The sequence below is a fragment of the Adelges cooleyi genome, unplaced genomic scaffold, assembly GCF_023614345.1.
Source record: "Adelges cooleyi isolate 19-005CV unplaced genomic scaffold, UGA_ACOO_1.1 ACOO_flye_CR_arks_rails_tigmint_CR_PRNA_108, whole genome shotgun sequence".
In the NCBI taxonomy this organism is placed as follows: Eukaryota; Metazoa; Arthropoda; class Insecta; order Hemiptera; family Adelgidae; genus Adelges; species Adelges cooleyi.
The window spans coordinates 14,438,978-14,466,348 of NW_026095761.1; the positions used below are offsets into that span (position 1 = coordinate 14,438,978).

At 28.3% G+C, this 27,371-nt stretch overlaps 2 protein-coding genes across 3 annotated transcripts in view; one reads left to right on the forward strand and one right to left on the reverse strand.

Annotated features, from left to right (window-relative positions):
• LOC126847373 (glutamate-gated chloride channel-like) overlaps positions 1 to 4,759 on the reverse strand; it is a 43,828-nt gene extending 39,069 nt beyond the window's left edge. The window contains exon 1 of one of the 2 annotated variants that reach the window (XM_050587539.1): positions 4,550 to 4,759. The gene's annotated coding sequence lies outside the window, so the exon portion shown is untranslated. Of the gene's footprint in view, positions 1 to 4,542 lie in introns of both variants that reach the window. The other variant, XM_050587538.1, reaches the window with a different exon arrangement.
• A 5,902-nt stretch (positions 4,760 to 10,661) lies between these two features.
• Positions 10,662 to 27,101, forward strand: LOC126841516 (glutamate-gated chloride channel-like). The gene is made up of 12 exons (XM_050578061.1): positions 10,662 to 10,883; positions 18,062 to 18,157; positions 18,619 to 18,707; positions 18,971 to 19,035; positions 19,776 to 19,993; positions 20,178 to 20,260; positions 20,630 to 20,770; positions 20,955 to 21,107; positions 21,633 to 21,853; positions 25,891 to 25,947; positions 26,744 to 26,866; positions 27,084 to 27,101. The coding sequence occupies exons 2-12, from the start codon at positions 18,063 to 18,065 to the stop codon at positions 27,099 to 27,101; spliced, it is 1,263 nt and encodes a 420-aa protein (XP_050434018.1). The 5' UTR covers positions 10,662 to 10,883; position 18,062.
• Positions 27,102 to 27,371: the final 270 nt, after the last annotated feature.

A 27,371-nucleotide genomic window follows, 5' to 3' on the forward strand; every position in this document is an offset into this window, starting at 1 on the left:
TATTTTAATTTTGAAATATACTTTGATCAAAATGTCTACAGACCTTAACTTGTTTAGAGATTGAGAATTATTTTTTTACGCACAAGTTGGTGAAACGTATACATACATTAAAAATACACATATTAAATTAAAACTATCAACACACTTTTGAAAAATCATAATTTAAAACCACTGAACAATATAAAATATGCATAAACGAATGCTTAAATATATTATAAATTTACACTACTATGTTAACCGTCTAGTTAATTATATTCTACACGGTTTGTCATTGACATTGATTTTTTTGTGTACGAAAACATATGAAGTTAACAGAACTGATCGATAGGGTTAAAAAAACAATATCTATTGTACTAAAATAGACATTGGGTATTATTGCAAACAAGTTTTTTATACTGCTGTTGAATACATCATTATTAATAATGGGTACATTTTTTCTTTGTATTGTTTAATAAAACAAAAACGTTTGAATGCCTATAAAGTTTAATAATATACATTTTTATGAAAGTATTGACATATTTTTTATGTCTGTTGCGAATATTTTATTTTATTTATTGATACCTCTATTGGATTTGCCCAATACAGCTTGTACGTATAGAATTTTATGACGTATTGTTTGCTTATACATAACTGGTGTTAAAATATGTCAATTAAGCTGTTAATCCATCACCGTAAATTCAATCGCTTAAATTCAATTCGCTAGCAATTTATTCAATTTGAATATATTTAAATATTTCTCATTAGGATATGAACTATATAGTATATATACTATAAAACTATTCTCATAATAATTATACTGATAATTGTTATAACACTTTTAAAGACAAACTTTTCTCGACTGAAAATCAAATAGTTATCTTAATTATTTATTCGTGCCAAACTTACAGAAATAAACCCCCACCTAACACAATTCAAAGTATAGTTTTACATAAAATATAGTTTTTTGTTTGAAAATATAAAAAAAGTCTGTAGAATTCATTAAATTGTTAAGTTTAAAGAAATTAAATTTCTGTGCAAACCTAAATAAATGTAATTAAACAACAATTTTCAATTTGACTCATTAAAAAATGTATTATTTTGTTAAGGTCCTCTCGTCTTTTATAGCCAACTATTACTTAGAAGATTAAGTAATACTTATGATTTTATTTGTGAATTGTGTATATTTGTTTAACCTTTGGCGTATTTAATAAACAAACGAATTAGAATTACAGACTAGACGTAACTGCAAAGTTTACTTCAAATATACTTATAAGAAAAATTTCAAAAATGTGACGCCTGCAAAGCAAAATATCACGTCCTAATGCTTAACAAAGAATTAGCTCAGAAAATATTATATTTATCAAAGAATGTAATGAACAAGAGTTGTTTTAAATTTAATTTTCTATAAATATTATGGTGAGCATGTTTTCATACGAAGCGGTTACAACAAGATATTAACCAACAACTAAAAAAAACACGGTTATTTGAAAAAAATGTATTTTAAAACTTTAAAGGTTGGAGGGCACGGGTTAAACTTAACCAATCGACGTTAAACTTTGTACGCATTTTTTTTTATGCACATTGAAACCACTTAAGGGGGTAAGACTGCAAAAAGGGCCTCCTTAGTGTATAATAATTTAAAATAACCGTCGCCCGATCGATTACTGAGTCTTGCAAAAATAGAACGTTCAATTATAGTACTCGAGTCCCTTTTAATTTTATTACTCTTCTTGTTTAAATCAATCTTACGCTTAACTATCATTAACATAAAACATTATAATCCTTTGACACTAGTCATAGTGCAAAAAATAATTATGCTATTTTTGAAGTAAATAATAATATTTTTTTTATCGCAAAAGACATACAAAAATAACAACAATAATAAAAAACTATTCTAGTTAAACTTTCGGCTTACCTAAAATTGAAGAAAAAATAAATGTTAGCTATTCATCACGTTTCTGTGATACTTAGATTCATTCGCGGTACGTAGTAAAAAATAATATTATATTTTCCCCAACAATAAATTCAGATTCACATAAAAAAATTAAATTTACATAATTTATACTACATTGTTTCTGAACAACTAAATCCATTACAAATAAATATCCAATGTTGTGTAAAACACTAAAAATTAGGTATACAAAAAGTGTTTGTGACTAAAACTTGAAATGATTAATAAAAAAATCCATTTGTCACATTAAATTTATTATTATTTAATATAGTTATTGTCTTTTCTTAATTATTTAAATAGCCAAAAACATGTTTTCCTTGTTAACTTGTTATAACGCGTTAAAAATAAACTATAAATATTCATTGTGTTTAATTATAGTTCGTAAAAAATATGTATATTTCCACATTAATCTTACACTGTCTTAATAAGTTAGAATTACTGGTATGTTAATTAATTTAAATAGAAGGATCAAGGAAGCAATATAACATTTGTTACAGTAACAGGATGTTGGAAAATAAAGCAAGTATAACCTGTCAGAATACAATGAAGTAATAGTTTGCACAACCGCGATATGTTTCCATTACAATAAGTCAGTATATTATAATAAAACCAAAAAATACATTTAAGCTGTTAAATAATCATACATTCAAATAACGTTGTATGTTAAAATACACAACACATTTTCTCAGTAAAAGAGAACTTCTTCAATCCAATCACGTATGAGCTATATCAAAGTGGTAACGTTTAAATTTTAAATATCATTAAACCGGTAAATTGTTCTTTTTCTAGTCTATTTCACTCACTCCAAAAAAAACCTCCATAAATTTTATAGTTTCTGATTGATCCACTATTTTCGGACAAAAATAACCGAAAGAAAATAATTATAATGCTATAATATTATTATTACATTGTCTTTACTTTAAATATATAAAACACAACATCCATGATCTAATTCGTCAATTCAGTTTTAGTTAAGTAGTATCCACTATTAGGGCTTTCTAGTAGCCATTATTGTATTTTAAATATTATTAAAAATTGTAATATTACACATGTTTTAACACATAATTATAATTCTACACTTAAACTATTAGTATTACCGTAGAGGTACAGTGTATAACAATTATTATTAGGTACATTTCTACTAAAAATAAGTTACTTTCCGAACAAGAAAATCAATTATCATCGAAATCAAATAGTGTTAAACAAACAAGCGTTGTCTAATATAATTATTATTGTCAGTAAGTACACGAAAAGCAAAATAATATTATATTTGTTTCAATGAAAAAATTCTGACGAATGTGATGTTGTTCTGATGGGGTTTGCTCGAATTCTCTGAGAAAAATAGTATGCTATATTTACTGGTATACGGTATAATATTATATACAGTATAAATATTTATATTTTTTCAATATTGTCACTATCATAAAAGCTAAGATATTCATAATAATTCGTGTTTGCAAAATGTATTTCTCGGGTGTATAGTTGTACGTGATAAAAAAAATACAATAATATCACCCATCGTGTGAGATTTTTATACATAAGAAAAATGTACTTTTGTTCACGCATCGCGGTTTCTACAACGTTTTTGAATATGTTATTTTTTTTGGGGGGGGGGGGGGGGTTAAAAGGGCGCTAGATGCACCTTTAACATTATATTACATCACACCGTGTGTCGTGATATAATTTAAAAAATAATCAATCTGCTCAATTTATTCGACTCTAAAGTTATGTTGAAATCTATAGTTTATTACTACTATTATTTTAAACAAGTGTATTTCATAAAAGTATTAAACATCAACGAAGTTTGTGAGAAATCCTAAAAATATTACTAAACAACTGACTAACTTTATATATATATATATATATGTATGAATCGATAATCTTAGATGTGTTTCCACCATTTTGTATTACGTTAGGTCAGTTTGGAATTTTGAAACAACCTGCTGAATACAACAAAACAGTCCTATTGTTCACTCATAAGACCAACGGTACAAACAGTTTTTTCTTTTAAAATGGCAGTGTTCTCACTAATTTACACACTCAGTTATAGTTATTAATCCAATGTAAGTTTGGTCTGAGTATAAGACGAAACCACAAAATCTTGATACTTCAGAGAAACCGAGGACGTTTGTTGCATTGTGTCGCACTTGGTTATTTTCTACCATATAACATAATGATTCATCTAAGCCTTTCGTTACTGACATCCTTGAACGAGGATTTAACTTTAAAATTCGAATAAAATATTAACAACGTACTACCATTATCAAAAATATCTTTAAACACAAGTTTTAGTATAGATTGATGATAAAAAAATCGACACAGCTATATTGATAATCAATACGTTCAATACGTAAAAAAATTGTCGATTTTTTTTTTCGAAAAAAAAATCCCAGGAACGAAGGGTTAAAAAAAAAATGTGGCCAATGTCCGTCCTGGTCAAATTATCATATTATATTATAAATAACCATCTTCTATTACCACCGGTTATATTGCTCGATTCTAAGTATTTTTATCAGTTTAAATAAGTATAGATATTTAAAAAATCTTATCGCATTGATCGGTAAAACTGTATCGAATATGAATATAATAATTGTGTTTTCACCCTCACTTACCTCGTACCGTCAAAGATGATAACCGTTCGGACGATCCAATAAGTTCTTCATGGCCATGGGGTTTTGTAGATCTTCGCGTGGGTCCACGGAGCTTTCAACCCGATCGAGAAACTTGAGGTTTACAAGTACAAATTTTCTATATTTTTGCGGTGTTTTTTTCTTGAAAAATCAAACGCACCGATACCGATGGAAGCTTTTACGGGGCGTTATGCTTGGTGCCGCGACTAAGGGAAACTAAACAAAGCGAACGACACTGTCGCCGGCAAAAGTATGAAAGGGCGCGTATCGAGCGCCCTAAGCGCTGTTCTGTCCCGTTAACTCCGACTATACCCTGAGTCAAACATAACCTAACCTAACCACATAATATAAGCACTATGTTACGGTTAAACAATTTCGATAAGCTCACAATAAATAAACGGCCAACCCTAAATTCCCTAGGTGGATGTCAATGTTATTTTATTCGGACAACGGTTTGTGCCGTAAGAAAATTGGTCGATCGGAAAACTAAAAAATTAACCAACATTCAGTTATTTGTAACGCTGTGGTATTTATTTTTCAGTGCATTGCGTACCCTCGTCTTTGTCGAGTATTCGGTACACTCACTATGACCCAAATTTCGCGTTCAGGAATTCCGCGTAATAATAAAGAACGCCGTTCTATATCTTTGTTGGAGATAATAATATAAGGCATTTGATGCACGAAAGGGCGTTAACCGATAAAACGGAATATACCGGCTATACTATGAATTAACTAACAGTGTCGTACACAGAAAATTTTGCCTATTTTATAGATCCTATCAAACAACTGATATTGTTAACTCAGAAATATTATCAAGTTATTAACTTGATAAACGATTGAATAATAATAAATCCACGTATAAAACAAAAATCCTACCTTTTTATTAGGTGTATGTTACTAACGATAATGTTATTCATTAGGGAAGAGTAATCATTATTGTTCGCTGACTTCGATTATGATATAAGAAAAGTTTTCAGTATACTTTTAATAAGAAACCAGAAAAATATTTTTTTATCAAACTTTATATAACAAATTATTTTTATTGAAATTTTTGTTTTATTAATTATATATCAAAAAATGATATAATAATTGTATAGCGGTTTTTTATATATAAACATATATTATTAATAATTATTATCAATTATATGTACATTTTGATATCAAACAATCTTAGGCATTACATACTATACAAGGCATTTCCGAGTGTGTGAGATTTTATGCCCTGTCACATTTATGTAATTATCACAGGTTTTCGATTGGTATTATTGTTTGTCTCTTGGGAAGAGTAAAGGCGTTGTTGAAGGCTGTTATATCCTATAAGTATATATATTTAATACAATACTATCGTGCTAAAGTTCCTACAAGTGCAGCGTGGTTTAACGGTAAACACTAGCTAAATTGTTTTCCCTTAGTCGTATATTTTGTTTCATACTATTTAAGTTTAATCGACGTTTTAAAGTTAATAATAACAATAGATACAATTTTTTTTTATGAGTTTTCAACATTTAACAACAACAACTGAGTATAGGTAGAATAACTTAAACTTAAATTTAATTTTTAATAAAATGTGCACTATTTCTTTTATAGTTATCAATATTACAGCAATGCTATTAGATGCAAACAAATGTAATTATTTGTTTTCTATAAAACAAGCTCTATGAATCTTTTCCACTATTTTATTGTGTATTTTACAAATAACACTATACAAATTGTTTTGAAAAAAACGTTTAAAATAATAAAAGCACTCGCAATCAATACCTACTGGTAAGAAAATAAAATAGGTTTTCCAATTAGTTAATTGCAGGTATGATAAATATTAATGTCTTAAAAATTAAAAAAAAAAATTAAAGCTAAATAATCTTTTATTTTGTGGTTATTAATTTGACTAAATCATTTTTGTTTTATTCTTTACTAACAACCATGGTTTTGATATTCAACTTTGCCAATAACTCATTTCCAATTTTAACTTAGTTATCTTCACAACATATTGCGGTGTTAAGTAATATCTCAAACAGTCATGTTATCGCAAAACGTGTGAACAATATGAAATAACTATTTGGAACCAAAATAACACAACTAACAAGAATTTGCATTGTGATCATTATCAACAAAAGTTTTCATCTAACTACCAAGTTCGATTAATTTCTTTCCGTATTGTACCCTAATTTTAGTTCCGATATCTGGTTCATATTATTGACTCAATTGCGTTATCTCTATAGAAATGCTATCATTATTTAAGCTTCCACCTGATCTTTACATCCCCAATGGATCGCAATGATCTTTATCTGAAACTTTATTCCTTAAGGCAATCGATTCTTAATCATACTCTTAAGTTAAAAAGTATTAGTTTTCCTTACCAACTTTTAATGTTTCTATTGATAATACAAATATACAAAAGAGTTCTGTAGAAAGAAAGCAGTTTAAGGGTATCCTGAAAATAGCCCAACATCCGAATAATAAAAACCGAAATGGGTGCACTTATTGTGATATCGGTTTACAGGATCTTTTAAAGTTAAAATTATCGCTATTACAATACTGTACAATAAAGATAATAATTTATGATCAATATTTAAATAAGCAATTTTTAACATCACTTATATAGTTAATATTCCTTAACCGTATCTTTCCCCCATTTCCAACGATCGATAAATGATAGTACTCCAAGATTCATTCCAATTTTTTAAAAACTGATATTTAACCAATAAATTTCTTCAAAGAGTCTTTCAAGCTTTGATAACCAATAAAATAAATATCGGATACAATATGTGTGCATTTTGAAATTCATCCTTTTAATTGTCGTTAAAAAACATAATATATAATGTTTGATTTAACATTAATAAATATTTTTAAAAAAATTATTAGTAAATACTAAGAATTACAAAAGACTCACACATGTTTTGACCTAACGTATATCAAACAATACTAGTTTAATAAAATCATGTTTACCGAAGTTAAAAGCAGGTCAAGTTCACCCTTTTAAAAAAAAACACACAAAATTATGAGCTGTAACTTTGAAGGAATGGAAAAACAAAATTTCATAATGTAATATTATTCTAAATAGAACATTTTAAAAAGTTTTCTTATTATGTACACATTTTTTACATTATGTTATTTTTTGAAATATATTGTACTTTTTCAATGTGAATGAATAAAATACAAATTTAGTCTTTATAACACCTCAAGATACGGTTTTTGAAGTGGTGTCATTATATAGTTATTTATTATTTAGTTGTATAGTTTGTACATATTATATTGTATACACATGAACGATTTCTATTGTTAACATGTATATAATAAACAACATTGACAAGGGGACATTTTTTTAAAATTAAAAATAATCACACTTCTTTTGAGTTAGTCGTAAAAAAATACGTGTTGTATCTTGTAAAAGGTTGTATTTTAAAATATACAATGTCAAGTTAATGGTTAAATATAATAACGTTTTATCATTTTGTTGCTGTTAAACATAACAGTAACAATAATATTATGCCATATTATGATTCAATAAACCTAATGATGATGAGAAAATCGCTATAACGATGACCTGAACGGTGTTCAAGTTGAAGCGAAATAAAAATTAGGGTTTTTAAGTGTTGTTATTATTTAGCTTTTTTTTTAACACAAACGTTATTTGTAACCGGCCTTATATCTAAATATCTATCTAATGGTGAAGAAGGGAGGGCTTGTTCTCGACAACAACATGGTTTTTTTTTTTGACAAAATTTGCCAGTGACAGTGTACATAATATTGTCAACCGAGCACAGAGCATTCAGTAATAAATGTTTTCTATATGAGTTTTTTTTACAAAACATATTATTTATTTTGACGAACAAGGTTAATCCATACTAAGCCCCAAGGGCTGTGCCGACGACGACCGTGTTTAGTTTGTCGATTCTCTGCGCACTTTTGGAATCTTGTAATACGGTTATAACGTTATAAATAAAAACTCAACAGCGGTAATTCGATTTGTCGACTTGTCTGAACGTCTTAGTTATTGCGGTCGATGGTTACAGTGTAAGCTTGCGACAAGTCAAAGGTAAGTGAACAGACCGTTGTGCTATGAAATTTATTTTTGTTAAATAATAATCATAACCAGAATGAAAATTAAATTTGTTAGAAACAGTCCCATTGGTAATACGTTAGTGTAAAACTTTTTTTTCTAGCTTAGATAGGGCGCTGATAAAGTTTTATTTTTACAACGACGTGATTTTATTTATTTATTATTATAATTTTAATTATTTCCAAATTTGTAAAAAATATTTTTTAGATATACCACTATGGTGGAAACTTTTTATTTATTTAACTTTTTCGAGCGAAGTGTTAGGCCTTAAATTAGGTCTGACAATTAGAATAAAGGTAAAACTAAAATAAGGCTTTAACATAATATACATTTTTCTAAAAAATCTGAAGTAACTTATTTTTATTAAGGTATAATCCCCCAAAAAGGGAGAAATTACACTTTGGCCGTAGCCAGTTTCTAGGATTTTTTTTTGTTGTAAATAACCCTCCCGTCTTAGCTGCATCATATTGAAAATCATAAGTTCTATTTTTACATGTACAACAAGAAGCTCTAATCATAACTTATGAACCTAATAAAAATATTAACGTCAATAGTGGGGTACAATAAATATTATTTTTATCATTATTTACACTTTTCTTCTCAATAAAATATATAAAGGGCACAGGGGAAGAAGGGTAGTAGTCCATGTATGAACATTTTAGAATATAGCAAAAACAAAGTTCGTAAATTCCTCTCCCTCTTACATAAGAACAAAAAAAAATCATATTAAGTGCTATTCTAATAACAAATGTATTTATTTAAACAATCTATTGACATAAATAAAATAAATTAATGGCATATTTTGAAAAAAATAATTCATAAATGGACTACTATCCTTCTTCCCCTGTGTCCTTCATATAAATAAATAAAACAACAAAATTAGTATTTATAATCGCGATTGTTGATTAGACACTAAAATGTAGAAATATTCATTATTATTGTCGAATGCATATACATTTTTTGCCATTTAATAACTCTAGTTTATCTAAAATCGTTAACATTTTATCACAAGAAGAATAAAAAAAAAATACAGCACGAAAAATCTATGTCTGACATTCTATTTTTTTTTCTTTTACAAGTCAGTTTGAAGTATGAAATATCGTCACAGTTTTAAAACCATGGTCATACAAATTAAAAATAAATCACAACGTTTAATTACTTTTTTTTGTTTGCTTTCGTAATTCAAGTACGTGACGAATGAACTAAAAGACTAAAGTGTCTTTTGAAATTGCAAAACAACAATAGTTTTTATATGAATAGTTTTAAATTGAAGAACTACCGTAGGTAATTAGAACACAAAGCTTAACAACTAAAACTAAAAAAACCTAGTATGATATCTTGTCTTACTCTAAAGTGATAAAGCAAAAATTGTCCTTTATAATACAATGATTCTATAAACTGTAGCTGAATTGTTGTTGAAACCTTCAATTTTATGAATGTAAATTTGTATCGTCATGTTAGATAATATAATATCTTTATTGTTACTGTGATTTCCGACACTTCATAATTTATTACGTATGTTAAGAGGGCGTCACACCACTTTTTTTCGGCGCGTAAAACATGTCTCAGGATATGCAATTTTCTGGGAAACCGAGTGGGTTTAGCGTATACTTGCTAATGAACAAAATTAAAGATTAAGAGTTTATCTACATATTAACAGAGGTTTTTTCGATTATGTTACTAGCTAATAACCGAGTTGTCAATAGTTGCGGTTATTACCTTCTTTCAAATGAATTTGTGTATCACTTAGTGGCCTCGACGGTGAAGCGAATACACACCATTTTTTTTTTTTTTTTTTTATAGACACCATTTTTATTTTGAGACAAAATACATTGTTTTCATTATGACTATAAGAATGGTAACGAATAATAGGACTCGATGTGTTGAGTATTCGTACCAACGACCGATTGCCTCATTATCGTTTGGTCATTGGTATGTCAGCTTAAACAGCCGATTGTTTTCATTATTATTATTTTGCCGCAATGCCGAGTTACTGATTAATATTCATCGTTATTACCACTTTACCGCTGCTCATCGTCGATGCACTACACGCTTTCGGTGTGTTTTTGACTTTTGTAGATTTTTAAACTTTACGCCACCATACGCACCTTGAAAACCTTTTTCACGCTCTACCAAGTTCACATACTTTCCGCGCCCAATTCCCTTGGCCTCCATTCATTTTCGGACATCATCTTCATTGTCTTCAGTACTGTCAACACTCCATTCAACATTTCCGCCGCACGTACAAGGTCTCTTTTCGTGAGTTAGTATTGTACATTTGTGTATAGTTTTAGATTGAGTAATATTGCAGTATCGTGCTACACGATTGTTTTTTTAGTTCATTAACATTAGCATTTAAGAAATTAAGTATAACTACTGTATAGTTTACTTTATTCAAAATATTACCATTGAATTTGCATTACCCATATATTTCTATTTTTAATTTATATTTACAAACATAACTTACGATACAGATTCCCATTCTGCAACCTTACTCCTTGTACATAAACTATCCTGGTAAAAAAAGATCAAGAGCTTTATTACAAAACACGATGTGTTGACAGTTTTTATTTTTTCAACTACAAAACTATTGTATTAATATTTTTCATTAAAATATTCAGCATTGATATTATTATCCAAAAGTTAACTAGTTGTAGTTTGCGAGGGGAAAATTAACTCCCCGAGTTGGAGTTTCATCGGCATTGCAGTATTGAAGAGTGTAGTTTTTAATTAGTTTTTGTATAATATAAAATATCCCTCTGTTGTTGTATACGCAATGTTTAATTTAACGCAATTTTAACACACAACTTGGTTTTTTTATTTTGTTTGTATTAACTTTTAACTTAACATACATATTATTTTAATTCATGGTACAATGCATATATTCTTCATTAACAAAAGATTGTTACATATTTTGTTTTATTATTCTGTTACCTAAACATTAAACACATAAAAAACCCAGAACAAACTTGACAGTGAATATTATTGTAATAATCAATAATTGTATTATTTTTTATTTAATTTTATGGTAATAATTCAGCTGCGTTAATTTTGAAATTTAAAAATATAGCATTTTCATTAGCCCCGCTTAGTTATTCTTTTCAACTACCATTACATTTTTAAAAGCATTATGCTAAAAATCATTTTTTTAAAAACTGAAACTTTTTTAATTGACGTTTAATGAGAATTTACATCTGAAAACAATTAAAAATATATCTTGTGTCAAATTACAATAGAAGTGTTTTTGGAAATACTATTCGAGTATTTATTACCTTCAGAACTATGACAATTTTTTTCTAAAAACTATTGGAAAATTATAAATATATTTCAGTCCACAAAATAAAAAAATGTATACAACCACCTTGACAGATATCAGTTATTATCGCAATTAATGTTCTTCTCAAAACTAAAGTAACATGTTTTCAAAAATACTAAATGTTTTTGGTTACTTCCTTGCGATTTCTAGTACGCTAGACACTTAGTCTGTAATAAACTTGAAATATTCTGTTTGTATAAAAATTTTAAATTGTTAAAAAAGTCTGTTGTAGTTACGATAAGCTCATTAAAACAATAGAAAATACCAGGGTTCCGTAACGTAACGAAATATAACGTTATAAACTCGATTATTTCGTTCACCAAAATAAAGTTCACAGAACATAACATAATATTAGGATATGTTTGGTGAACGTTATACCGAATAAGGTTTTAAATTTATTTGCTCCGAGAACGTTATAACTTTTTTTACCCCGAGAACGTTATACCAAAAAACATTTTTAGTTTATTTGTTCCGAGAACGTTATAACGAAAAACGTTTTAAACTTATTTGCTCCGAGAACGTTATACCGAATAAAGTTATCATTTGTTTTACCCGGAAATGTTAAAACGAATTTTGCTAAGTTAGGTTAGGTTAGCAAAAATAGTGATCTAAAACTGGTTATCGACCAGTCAAAATGTTTACTACATTATTCTTTATCACTATTTTTGCTAACCTAACCTAACTTAGCAAAATTCGTTTTAACATTCTCAGGGTAAAACAAATTATAACGTTATTCGGTATAACGTTCTCGGAGCAAATAAATTCAAAACGTTATTCGGTATAACGTTCTCAGGGCAAAAAAAGTTATAACGTTATTCCTAGTTAACGTTCATGAACATAATTTTGAACTGAGCGAATAAATAACGGTTTTTCCTTTTCTCGATGTTTAGCTAAAACACATGTAAAATACGTAGGTTTGCTAGTAAAGTTAAAATGTTAGGATATTTTCCCTAACCGTACTATTTATTATACTTTCATAAAATTAAGAAACATTGAACAGTTATACAAATGAAATGAGCATTGAGATTTCCTAATTAGACTTTTTATTTCTATGATATTATTATCTAATTTAAACTAACAACAACAAATATTTACATAAAAAAACAATTATAATATGAAACAACATTTTTATTTTAAAATAAAATATACAAACAGAATAAACTAATTTGCTAAGTTGAGTACACATTAGGCTGTCGCTTTTATAATTATGTTGACATTTGCTTCTTTTATGATAATGCGTTAAAAAAGTAATTTGCGCTATGGCTTTTTCAAGCAATAAATAACAGCAATTCAAGTGTCACGACTAAAAATTTTAATTTTATTATCATGAAAAAAAATTAAAAGAAACCATAAGTATTTGGAATGCCATTTAGTATATTGCGGATTTATTTACTCTTTTGACGTGACCTTTCAGGATATTACTGAAATTGCAGTCTTCCGTCTCGCTGATGATTTTTGAGCTGACTTTGCAGTTATTTATGTATTTTTTTTAATTTGAGTAGTATAATATTATAAATAAAGAAAAACCAAAACCAAAACAAATATAAAACAATGTTATAATTATTATGCATAGAAAACGTCTTTGGTTGTAACTGACGTAACAAGTCAATTTGTAATAATTTATGAACGATTTAGGTAGGTACATCGATTTTGTATAGTACCTAAGCTGGTAGTATGATCGCTTATAGATTCAATACCTATCTTATCTTAAATGGATGATTATGCAGTATATATTTTTTATTAACCACAGCTCCACGGTCATTGGACGTATCTATAGTACGTATATTGTAGGTACAAACAATAATACGATGAAAATGATGAAAGCAGTGCATTATCATGGAACAGGGAACTTAGAGTTATATACAAGTGTAATAATATGGTAATGGGTGCACTTAGCGTGAGTAACGATTGCACTCACGTGGAATATTTGTTGGCTACCATTTGTATGCATTACTATGTGTCTCCGAACGACCAGTGAGGCTGGAAAAAATACATAAAATCGATTTTCTTTATAGGCTTTTTGATTAGAAAAAACATTCACATGCTATGAACCAAACGCAGTAAAAGTCGGAATCCGACATCAGTAGGCATACGATTCTTAATAATAGTTCCTAGTTACAAATTAAAATTATGTGGATTTGAAAGTTAATAGGAATTTCGAATGACTTGATAATTATTCTAGATTATTTACAAGCGAGTCGAATTCAGTTTTTTATTATAGTTTTAGCGACAAACAAGATTAGAAAAAGCGTTTGTTCGTGGCCGAATATTGTAAAAATTCAGACATAGGTCGGATTATTTTTTTGGCAACCAAAAGCAATTTTGGCCAAATACTTAAACAATGTACTCAAAACCCTGCTAATGTCAGGAAACGTTTCATATTTTTAATGGAGTTTTAATTATATATCTTTTATGAGGTATTACGCCGTGCGTTATCGATTTCAAGAGTCATCGCATTTCGGTCGCTCAGCCGTGACCTGTAAATGATTTGACCTTTTAAAAATATTCGCTCTGGACTCAAAGTAATTTTATTACTGTGTTATTATTATTTAAAATGTTCGTTATAGTTCCGTAATTCTTGTGAAATGGGCTTAAAGCTGTGCTTTCGTCCTCCATTTGACATATTAGATGTAGACGGGGCTAGATGGAAAATTCAAGATGAAAAATTGTTCAAGAAAAAAATCAAGATATCCAACAGACAACCAACTCTAATCTCAATTCTTCACCGGTCAATCTTTAATTTAGAGACTATATCGTCTACACTTATATAAATCAGGCTTTGATGAGCTAGGAGATACTTCTATCATTAGTTTTCAATAGGATACTAATACTACAACAGTTCTATATGTTTTGAATAACTAAATAAAAAATGTATGTACTGTTTTTTAGATAGGTATATATAACGTGTACGACGTGTAAGATGTTTAGTCCATTTCCATTTCTATAATGCTCTCCCTTCCCTTCTTTAAATTTGCTGTGCGCGTTACGGCCATTTTAATACGCGATAGGTAAATGAATAACCGGTGCGTTGTTAAAATTCTTTATAACCGAAATTACATTTTATATTTTAATATCTCGATTTACAGAGGGAAAACTTGGGCTCGTCTACTTTTGTGCTTTTTATGAGAGTAAAGCGATCGTTATGAATAGAAAAAAGCAATTTTATGAAAATAACGGTTCCTTAACAATTCAGTACTATTAAATAAATGTTCTAAAAAGATTTATCATTTCTTATTTTGTTTAACGTCAGACAGTTTAGTTTAGCGGGAAAAACCTTTGTTTTAGTAATTTGAACGATCCATGTGGATTTAGCTGTTAACCTTCAGAGCATGTGCCATGTATATAATATTATATATTATAGTAGTATAAGCTTTATAGGAAAAATAATTATTTAACATGCCAACCTCAAAAAAACACAAAATAATATTAAAATTTATGTGGATTATACTAGAATATTTCTCTGGATAATTCCGAAGCTTTTATAATTTCTACCAAAACCCGATAGAAAATATATTTTTCTTGTAAGCTTGAAAGAAGTACCCAATAGCCATATCTCCGATATAGTTGATCTTCAGTTCTTGGAAATTATTATTCCTCATAACGTTACTATACCTGAAATATGTATTATCAAGAATTAAAATTTATATTGTAAGAGTACTACTAAGATTCTTAGTGTTCCATTTATTCTTAATCAAAGCTATCCTATAATACTTCTCAACTATTATAACTAGCTAAAATCAATTCAACAACCTTTGAAATACCGGAATTCTGTCTAACTAGGCTTCGTCGTATTTGATTAAATTAATAAAATATTAATTATAAAATTAAATCTTACTAAAAAGTATAACTACTAGAAAAGTCTATACAGTCTATCAAAAAAAAAATATAGAGCTTACTAGTATAAATATTTTTTTATTTAGTTTTCTTTCTCTGGCATAGACTACAGAATAATTATTATTTTAGGATGAAAAAAGTAATTATAGAGTGGAGTGTTAACTTTATACATATTCTATACTACCACTTGAATAACAGCCTCACTCGGTGTATCGTCGATGAGATGATAGTTAAGAGTTTCAATTACTTCAAAATATTTGTTTTAGTACAGCCTGCGTTTATATTCGTTTTCGGTAGGTATATTCTCTGGACAATCGTGTGAAATAAAAGGTAAACAAAAGGATAAGCCTTCGCTATAACGCGCTCAAGATTATTCATTGAAATTGTTTTAGAATTGTTTGCATGATTCTGCAGTGTCAATTTATAATTCTATAATATTATGGAAACATGGGAAATACGTGTAAGGAGATCGTTGCTCTTATAACAACCTAACACTCAAGTACAGAAAATGAATATCTATTGCTAAAATGTGGTTTCAGAACTTGAGGAAATATATTATAATATAACAATACACAAATTAGTAGATTTTACACTGAAGACCAAAACTATGAACCATAAAAAATTGACAGTTAACCTATTTTTTTTAAATTTTAGATTAATGGCAATTTTGTAGTGAAATGGAATTGACAATTAAATTCTTTACAAAAAAAAAAACAATTTTACTAATATAACCTACTCAAATGTTATTTTCGGTTATAGGTTCAAATATTATTCTATTACGTAAAAAAAATATTAAAATTATAAATCTTACTTGATTTTAGAAAATAATTCAAGAAAGCTACATTTACTAAGTATTTTTGGAATTTGAAAATTGTTTTTATTTTGAATGTGGTAAACCACAAGTACTCATTAAAATTAATTTCATTAAAAAAAATTGTATTTTAATTTTTACCTATACTAAAATTATATTATGTAAATAATTCAAAAATTAATCTATAGCGTTATTATCAATCAGTTATAATTAAAAAAAATATCAATACATATCGTTTCAAACTCTTAATATGACTCCTGTAAAATAAACCTGTTTGGCTTAAAATATTTAAAACTTATTTAAAAAAACCGAAATGCGGAAAATGTTGAGTCGTTTGCACTCCAGGGTCTATTATGAATCAATATTTTTATAAAAGAAAATGGTTAACAATTATATACCTGAGTGGATATACAATAGAGAGATAAGGTTTTTTTGTATTTAGCGTTTTTGCTCATATAATTGTGTAAAAAAAAATTCAAACATTTATTGTTGTTTTTCTGAAATTATGGTAATGATATTAAAAAAAAGTCGGGTTGTTTTTGTGAGAAATATCGAAACATACGTTTTCGTGTTATAGTTTCACTGTTCTATCTTAATCATACCACTAAAAATTCAAGAAAACAATTGTAAAGCTTGTGATGGACTGATTAAAATACTGTATAGTTTAAAATATGTTATTAAAATGTGCACGAGACGTACCTAATAAGTGTTGGCCATTATACACATTTTTTTTTAAATACTATAATTAAACCTACAAGTTTTAGTTTAGCTTCATGTTTATATGACTACAAATCAGCTAATTTTCATTCAAACAATTCAAAATATATTAATTAATCATGCCCACCGATGACTTGTGTACGGTCAATAGCAGACGGATTATGATATCTATATGTTTTGACCCAATGCCACAATAGTAACGGTTTGTGACGTCAATGCCCGAGTTTGTCTCGAGTCTGAGCTCCCCCGTTGCATGCACTTAAATATAATATGCATTGTTGTAGTAGAATGCATTACTGCTCTGCCTAAGGGAGTGGAAAACAACGATTAACATAAGCTATTTCGTCAAAAGCCTTATACGTGCCCAACAATTTAACCCAATCGAAAGAGTACAATACCGTGTACATTTGAAAGTGTAATTGTTAGCGCACTAAACAATGGAAACTTTACATTAAGTCGGTAGTCCTTATAAACGCGAGAAGTGCATACATTTGTATTGCCTGTGTATAACGATTATGATCTTCAACTAGAACGAAAAATATATTTTCCTGAACTATGTATAACGGCAAAAAACATTCATCAAGAACTATTGTATGATGGAAAAAATATCTCTCTCTAGAAAATGCGTTTATTCGAATCTGGAACTAGTTCAAATTATTAACCATATTGTTAGAAATTTAACGAGAAAAAACATGCAAACTATAATAAAATTAGACATTTTAATTTAAAATATTTCATTTAAAATCTTGTGTATTTTTTTTAGGATGTTCATTTTGACCAGATTAATTTACTGGTTTTTATGTTGTTTAACATTGATAAAAAGTAATTACTCCTCTACTGCAACAGAATCAATACTCAAGTAAGTATAACAAACTAAAAACTTCTAACATTAAACGTTTATTCAGGATGTGTGTACATTTGTCGATTTTCGTTACAAGTAATTTGTGTCCAAAAGTATTCAAGGTAGTTATCAACGAAATATGTCAAAACATATGGGACCTATTTAACTTATACTTTTGAAATTTAGTAGTTTACTTAAGTCAAAAAATTGATATTTTAAAAAACCGTATTTTATTTAAAGAGTCCATCGTTTTCCAAATAGCAGACCTAATGTCTGCGATTAGTCGTTTTTATTATTAAATTATACTTTTTTCAACAATAATCATAATTTCATTACAAATCATGTACCTAAAAAATTCAATGCCACTCACGAAAATTATATGTTACATTTTACTGCATTTACATGATTTATAAAAACCAAGGAAACATTTTACATTAATTGTATTTAAATCTACATAATTTTTAAAACATGTTTAACAGACTCGAAGACAAAAAATCAGATAAAGAAATATTAGACTTTTTGCTTGACGAAGAAAAATATGACAAGAGATCTTTACCACCAACAAAACGTAAATTGCATTATAAATTAAAATTATAATTTATATTAAAAAAAAATTAGTTCAACAATTATTATTAACTGGTTCGCCATAAGAGTTCAATGTGGTAAAAAATATTTTCATTAAAACAGTTAACATTTTCACATTTAACATAAATGACAATTTCTATCTTTACAACTTAACAAAATCTCAATAAAAACTATCACCATTAGGTATAATTTAAATAATTTGCACAAATAGTCATAAGAATATTTTAAAATAATATGTTGTTCCAGGACCTTCTATAATCAATAATAGTTTAATATTGTTCATGGTAAGTTCGCCGGACGAGACAAGCCTGGTAATTAATTAATTTGTAATATTATAAGCATAAAATAGATACACAAAATTATTTAACTTCCAAATTGTCTATCAACTATTACAAGAAAATATACAATGCCTGTTAAATTTGTAAACCAAAGGAGCAAATATAATTGTATTTTTCGTCCAGCCATTATTTAAATAACACGGTTCAAAGAAAACTTAAGTTAAAAAAAGAAACTACTACTTAAAATTTAGCTGGCTCTTTAGCTTGCACAAGAATGGTTAACTAAAAAAACTAAAAAAGTTGTATAAAAATGTATTACCTTATAAAAATCTTTCTAACGATGATTCCAATTAGTTTGACTTCAATTTTCAAAAAACTCTATAAAATAAAACATAATTATTACATTTTCAACAAACTTTCTTGGCCAATATTCATTTAAAGTTAAAATAAGCAACATACCATACATCACAAAAGTTTATGTCTGAAAATTGATTACTCCAAGACTTCTCTTTCAGTGGATTTTCTGTTTTAAACTACAATTAATAATAAACCCAATTTTACTCGTCAGCAAAGTGAAATGACAAATATTTCTAGCTCAGCCCATTTTAATTTTGATACCCTCCTTAGCTCTGGCCCTGATTGCAGTTATTATATTTACTGATATACCTCATTTTTGGTAAAAAAAAAAAAAAAATACATACATATATAAGCTCTTTTAAACCCTAGCTACAGGATATATAGTATAATAATTTAGTGTTTATCTGCATAAATAGAAATATGAAGTTGAGTTCCTGCTTCAACAAGAGTGGTACGACTCGCGATTACAACACAGTAATACAAAGTATGATTTTCTTAACGGTTACTATCATCAGGGCGATATTTGGCTGCCAGACATCAACTTCCACATGCACGGTGACTTCAAACCATCTCAAAGGCCAATTCGTTATACTTTGCGCATTTTCAAAGACGGAAGAGTCGAATACGCTACAAGGTTAAAATTTTATTTATAATTCATTTGTATGTATTATATTGTGTTTATCTCATTTCCTTTTTTGCATTACTTATACTGTGGTTATGCCGATACGTTCTCATGTTAATATTACTTAGTAGGTACACCAATAGCGATATAGCTTCTGAATGCACTAAAAAGGACTGAAACCTACATTTGTTTGCAGGCATCACTTGGTAATAAACTGCGAAGGCCGTATGAACGTTTTTCCTTTCGACAATCCTATGTGTACTTTTTCATTGGAAAGCAGTAAGTGACACGTTTCATAAATATAAATGCTGTCAAATCATTAACAAATTAGCGTTTTTTATTATTAATTTTAAAAAAATAGTATTTTAATTTTAAACATACAACAACAATCTAAAAAGGCACAGAAACGACCTAATGATATTTTATGTACATCGTAGTTAGCATGTTGCACTCGTATAAAACACTATGGTTAAAAAAAAAGTTTCATATATTTTAATTAAAAAATCAGCGTTTTTCGTTGCTATTTAAATCACGTTTCAGCGTTTGGAGATTATGTTTATAATTCACATTTTTCTAAAAACAAACGTTTTTATCCGGCCAAGCGCGTAAAGTTAATACCTTAGATTTGAACGATTTCCATCTGTTTAGTATCCTATGAAAACTCGGATGTGAAATACTCGTGGAAGAATAATGGGAAAACCCTAAGCAAATATCGCTACATGAAAACTGTTAATGCCAACTTGGAACGGAACAAAACATTTGAATGTGCTTCGGTGGAAAGATGGAGAGGTTATATTTTATTCTATCATATTTGTTATCATAATAACTATTCGAACAAAAAGCTATTATTTATATCACACTGATAGGTACGACTATATCCAAATGGGTACACCTGTATTGGTTCCACTATCATTGGTATCGTCTTATTAATAAAATATAATACCAATACCAGACTATATTGATTATGTTTTAGGCAACTTCAGCTGTCTTCAAGTGGATTTAATCTTCAGCAGGGACAGAACGTTCTATTTCGCCACAATATTTATACCTAGTTTTATTCTCGTGACGTCATCGTTCGTCACGTTCTTTCTCGATTGGAACGCCATGCCAGCCAGGACCATCATAGGTCAGTGTATCTAACATCCTAACCTAAGCTAACATTCAAAGTAAATTATTTTCAAAATCGCATAGGTCTTACATACATGTAAGACCTATGAGAGACCTCTAAAGAGTAATATTATACTATCTTATGCACTCTCAAAAAAAATAACAATTAATAATTTTTTAATTAATAACTAAACATTATTTATCAGCCCTTAATAATAAAACCACTCTGTTCGTATGAAAAAAATACTGTCAATTCGATAAAAGCAATTATTACTTTGATATAAATGTATTAAATTGATAAACAAACAACAATACATTTTAAAACTGTTTTGTTTTTGATACAATGTACTTTTCGATTGCTGCGATAAAATTTTTGTTATAACAACAATGTTTTTATCAAAAAATTATTGGTTGCATACTTACAAACGTTGCATTATTATGCTGATAAAACATTTATGGGGTTATAATCATTACAGTATTTACCAAATTAATCTACATTTTTATGGACATAACTTTATTTTTCGTTGAGTGATGGTTTCCATAGGTGTAACGTCCATATTGAACTACTTCACTACATGCAACAGCTTCCGTCGAACTCTGCCTGACGTGGGAAACTTGACTGCCATGAACGTTTGGGACGGCGTATGCATGTGTTTTGTGTACATAAGCTTTTTGGAATTTATTGTTGTCAACGTGGTCGCAAGAAGAAAAACATTGTCCAAAACAAACAGCCGTAAGATAAGCGATAACAACAAAGTATCACAAGTGAGTTCAAAGCTTTAGAATATTATTAACAAAAATAGGCTGGACCTATGAAAAATGAGTAGTTTGTAAAATAATAATTTTAGCCAATTAGTCCTGATTTACCATCGAAAAAAATAAGCTACGATTTTTTAGAACTCAATGGAAGTGCGAAGAAGAATGGTCAAGAACTAAAAATAGTAAACGTGGCAGTATTTTATGCACAATTTTTTTTTCTCGACAAACCTTTTTCGAGTTGTGTGTGATAACCTATTGTGCACTTGAGCCGTTGGCTCTGTTTATCGGCACTTTATTATGTCAAAAGAATACGGGTTGCAGCATTATATAGCTGAAGGTACCTAAGCGATAAAGTGTATACACGCGAAAGGTCTGTGAAAAACCATAACGAGGAATTTTATAAAAACTTGGCACGTATACACAACGTCAAGTCGTCGGGTAGTTAGCGCGCATGCGATGAGTACGGTCACTAGGTATATATTATTCTTATAATTCTTTTAAGGGCATCGAAGGCATTTTTTTTCTTAATATTAGGTATTAATATACCGTGCACGGCACAAGTTATAAAAAAAAATGTCAAGGCCACAAGCTAAAGCCATTGACCATTAGTCAAATTATCGTTCTCTAAAATAAAGGTATAATTACTGATCATTGTTCATTTTAAAATAACACATCCCTTCAAACGTCAGACTATGGCCATATTAGTATGCTGCTCTGGCAATAGCTATAATTTTGTGTAGGTTTCAAGTATAAGGTATATTGTTACCTACATTTAGACAAATATTATTGTTATAGTAATAAAAAATAATGTACTAATTATCCGGTCGGTTTTGGCCAAAAATGTTTCTTTCAAAATTTAATATTTAGAAACCAATATTTTACTTGCCTATAATTGTTAAAACACATTTCTTTTATTCAAATAATTCAAATAATTCAAAAGTGTAATATTTTATCAGAGTAGACAATATGTCAATTTTGTTAATTATTTTATATGTATCCGATCTGACTTTAACCCAGCCCTTGTTTTTCTCTTGCATTAAACTTTATTTCTCTGGTCACTTTTTACTCCCGTCACTATAACCATTTTTTCCTTATAAGCTCAACAGTCTTAATTAGTGTTTTTATTCTCATCGCATTATATCCTTTTACATTTTCATTTTTCTTGTTATCAGCTTTAAGTTATCTTTGTTTTTTATACTTTTTGATCGACTTACTATTATCATTGTAAATAGTCGCCATTGTTAATAATACATTTTTAGAGATGCATAATTGAAAAATCATGCCTATAACTGTTAATAATAATATTGGGAAGATTTAAATTAATATAAATGTGGTTTAGCTATCCTAAACTTAAAATACCTCCCTCGCAAAGTATCAACAATTTAAAATAGTAAATAGAATAGTAAATACTACTGAAATGTTAAATATAATAGATGCATTTCTCATTCATCTCCGCTCCAAAGATTTATGACGTAAAATGATATATTATTATAATCTGACCTTTCTTACACGATGTTAAATATAGGCTACCTCGTAAACTATAAATTAATTAATAAGATTAAATTACCTACACCTTCTGAAATTAGCATTATTGTAAGGCTTACCTTCTAGGTGCGGCCTATGACAAACGTTTGGAACGGTATTCATTAAACGAAACAATTTCGTATATATAGCACTTTTATGTTAATAGGTACGTAAACCCTCTTTTAGAGACGCACATAACAACATCAAAACGTTTTAGTAGTTCTATATAAATATATATTATACCCACAAGTAAGACACGGCGAAATTCCCTGATGAAAGTAACCATATTAATAAAAATGTAATGTTATGTTTAAAAAAAAATTACAATATCCATCCCACCTTTTATCTTGGTTTCCATTTCTGAATGAGCTCGTGAATTACACTATTAAAATAAAATAGTACTTTCGCTAAGGTTTTTTGAAAAGTTTATTGCCCATGTATTATACATTACCTTCTTACGGCTAGCAATCTCATACTAAACATATACGTTTGACTTAGACTAGCCGTTGAATTCGGAAAATATTCATCGTAAAACGCAATGAGTTGTATAATGTATACAGCGTGAACAAAATGTACAGACATTTTTTTTTTATAATAAATACAATTATTTTATTAATAGGTACCAGGAATTTGTTGAAATTAATATAAATGAATATTATTGAAAAACTGCTCGTGAACCTTTCAATAAAAGAAATGAGGATAAAGACACTAAACCCTTTCCACAGTAAATGTTCCGACCACTAATGACACACGTGTATTTAACAATGGTATACGAACATTTTTTCTCTTAAGTAATTTTTTGAATACGTATATCTAATACAACTTAAAATGTGTATATATATTTGCACTTAATTGCTTTTTTTAAATGTTCTTTTTTACAACATTGGTTCTATACAAACTACTTACACACCATCTTGTGGTTTTTTTCCTAACGAATGGAGTTGTGAAAAGAGGAACACAATCCACTGTTTAGGAATAACGTCGTCGACTGCATGAAAAGAACTTCATAATATAACACCATTACCAATATTATAATTTATAATATTATCTACTTTTAAATCTTACAAGTGTATATAGATAGGCAACCAAATAATCCCCATTAACTGTTTGGTAGTATATACGAAATATTATGCTATCAATATTATTTTTTTAATATTCAATCAAATATATTATATTCCAATGAAAAAACCCAGCAAAACTATTATATTAAGTTACAACTAACAGTAAAAAGGTATAACACAATAGTTTTTATTGGTTTCCCAATATGGGGCATTCAAATGTAATTAGTAGTAAAATTGTACTTAAGTGTCTTGACCTTTAGTTCAACATTTTGTAAAATATTGTGCTTTATTCGATCAAACAAAAATGAATTTCTACAATGACGTAGTACGTTTAGTAATAACTTACTTTAGTTCAAGGAAATTAAAAATGATCGTCGTGAGAATTTATTCTGTTTAAACATTTTACATTTTAAGTACAATGATTTATTTAGAATTTTGGTCCTCAACGTGTAAGTATGTTATCTTATGTGAAGTGATCACATGACTTTTTGATTAAATACAACCGACTTGTACGTGCGACCATTGAATATAAAGAACAAATGTACTACGATAAAGTACTAGACATGAAGTGTTCATGTGTGGTATGTCCATGTGTACAGTGTACTTAAGTCGCCATATTGAATTGCCTGACTCGACAGAAAATGTTTATTTGTTTAAAAAAACGCGCAACCCTAAAGTAAGTTGAGTAGGTTTACTCAATTGGCACAGTTATTATTTTTCAAGAGAGAAAATTGTACACTGAAAAAATAATATATATATTTATGTATTGTAATAGAAAAATATGGTTAACACGATAGTATTTGCTATTCTAATAAATACAATTTATGAACTTAACTCTACTTATACTAAACAAAAACTAAAAAGTTAACGAAATCGTTTAAACAATGTGTAATTTATAAAGCATGTAGATAACTAATCGAGTTTAAGTTAGGTAAATGTTTTGTTATAAAATAATATTATGCCTCATGACCAGAGTTAAACGTAGTACGAATACATTGTTATCTAGGTAAAGAGGTGAATAAAATAAATGTTTTATTTTATCATTTGTAATTCGCTCATTAAGTGAAAACTATTTGTTTTTCGTTATGTATTATTTTTCAATGTAATTTATGTATTTGTTTGTGAGAGTAAACAATAATGAACAATTTTGAAATTATACCTAAGATAAAAACAAGAACTCCCACAGCGGTAGTCACCGTTCTCTTGTTGCGACCTAACACAATTATAAAAAAACATATAATATTAACCCACACGATTATTATTAATTCAGAATTTATTTTAAACAACTAATCTATTTTTATCTATAAATATTAAGTAATAAATAAAATAATTAACTTTTAGTTGTTAAGTTCCAAATAATGACATTTACGAAAAAATAGTTATCTATTATACTATAACTACTTATTATACTAATTCAATTTTGCTCAATTCTGCTCATGACTGCTTTCACTTTTTCAGAATAAGGAAAAATGGAGTTGTACAAATTCGCTTCTTGACAATATTACATCAAATAAGGTAAGCAGTAAACAGTAAGCTCACAAGCAGTTATTGTAGGAATATAGTACGCTTTTCTTGAAAGTTGAATGTTGTTTATTTTTTTGAACTTGTGTTTACTTTTAAGTTAATGAATAGGTGTGCCTAATTTACTTAATTAAGGTAAGTTAAAAATAATGTTGAGGCACATCAGGTGTAGGTACCATTTAATGTTTTTATTAATTTAAAGCCAATACTCAATAGTCTGGTAACTGATCGATCATACATAATACATAATGTAATACAAATTTCAAACTTCGTGATTAATATAAAATAAAAATGCCATTACAATGGGGTCAGGGCATAATGGGGACGGGAGGTCACAGGTTTACATGAATCATTATTAATAAAAGTGATAAAATCCCCCCTAGGGGGGAATGTGTATAATTTGAGACTATTGACGTATAGAAGCATATCAAATAAATATTCCTTATGAATCCCATCTCCCCTACAATCTTATTAATGAATCAACCAGCAAACTGGTTAGCGTGGATAGTGGCAAATGATAGTGATTTTTCCTGCCACAATTAAATAATATTAAATATAATATTTTTATACTATAATGTTTATAATATTATAAGCCGACCTCAAATAATTGGGCTTAGTCTTAATGGACCGCGGGCGATAAGATTCGTGATAAATTTCTTGTTAATCCCGAATGGTCAACATAAAACTTATTATGAATCGTATATCTTATATATATATATTATCGTATTTTAATTATGCAAAATTTTTTATCTTGCTATGAATAAATTAAAAATATATTAATGGTTTTCAGTACAAAAAAGGCAAAAAACCTTCGCGGAACCCAGTTGGCATAGCTAATGCGATCGACAAGATAGCTCAGATCATATTTCCTTTTAGCTTCGGGATATTTCTTCTGATTTTTTTTGTGTATTATGTTAAATAGAATAATATATTATATTAAAATCACAATTATTTAAATTTGATTGTGTGTTTTTGTTTGTAATAATATAATAATGGCTGAAAAAGTATACATATGATTGATTGACATAATTTAAAAATGGGTACATTAAAAAATGTACTCATTGTCGGCTCAAAACAATTTTAAATTAAGTTTTCTGGTTTAAATGAATATTAGTTTAATTTTATTTTAGCACACAAACAGCGAATAACGCGAATCTGTTTAGGAGCATAAACAGTCAAAAACATATGGGTGGATTTTTAATTGTTTAGTTACTTTGGGTTCGTTTGCATAATACTTAGTATAAGTTAATAAAATAATAAGTATTTGATTAACACCAATGATGCTGTTGGTACACACAATATCAGTTATATTTAAACAGAAGATTAACGATTATTTAGGATTAATTAACTATTATGAATATGGGTTAAAATATTATTCTGAGGTTTAAATGTGTATACATTGGCAGTGCACTCTAAAA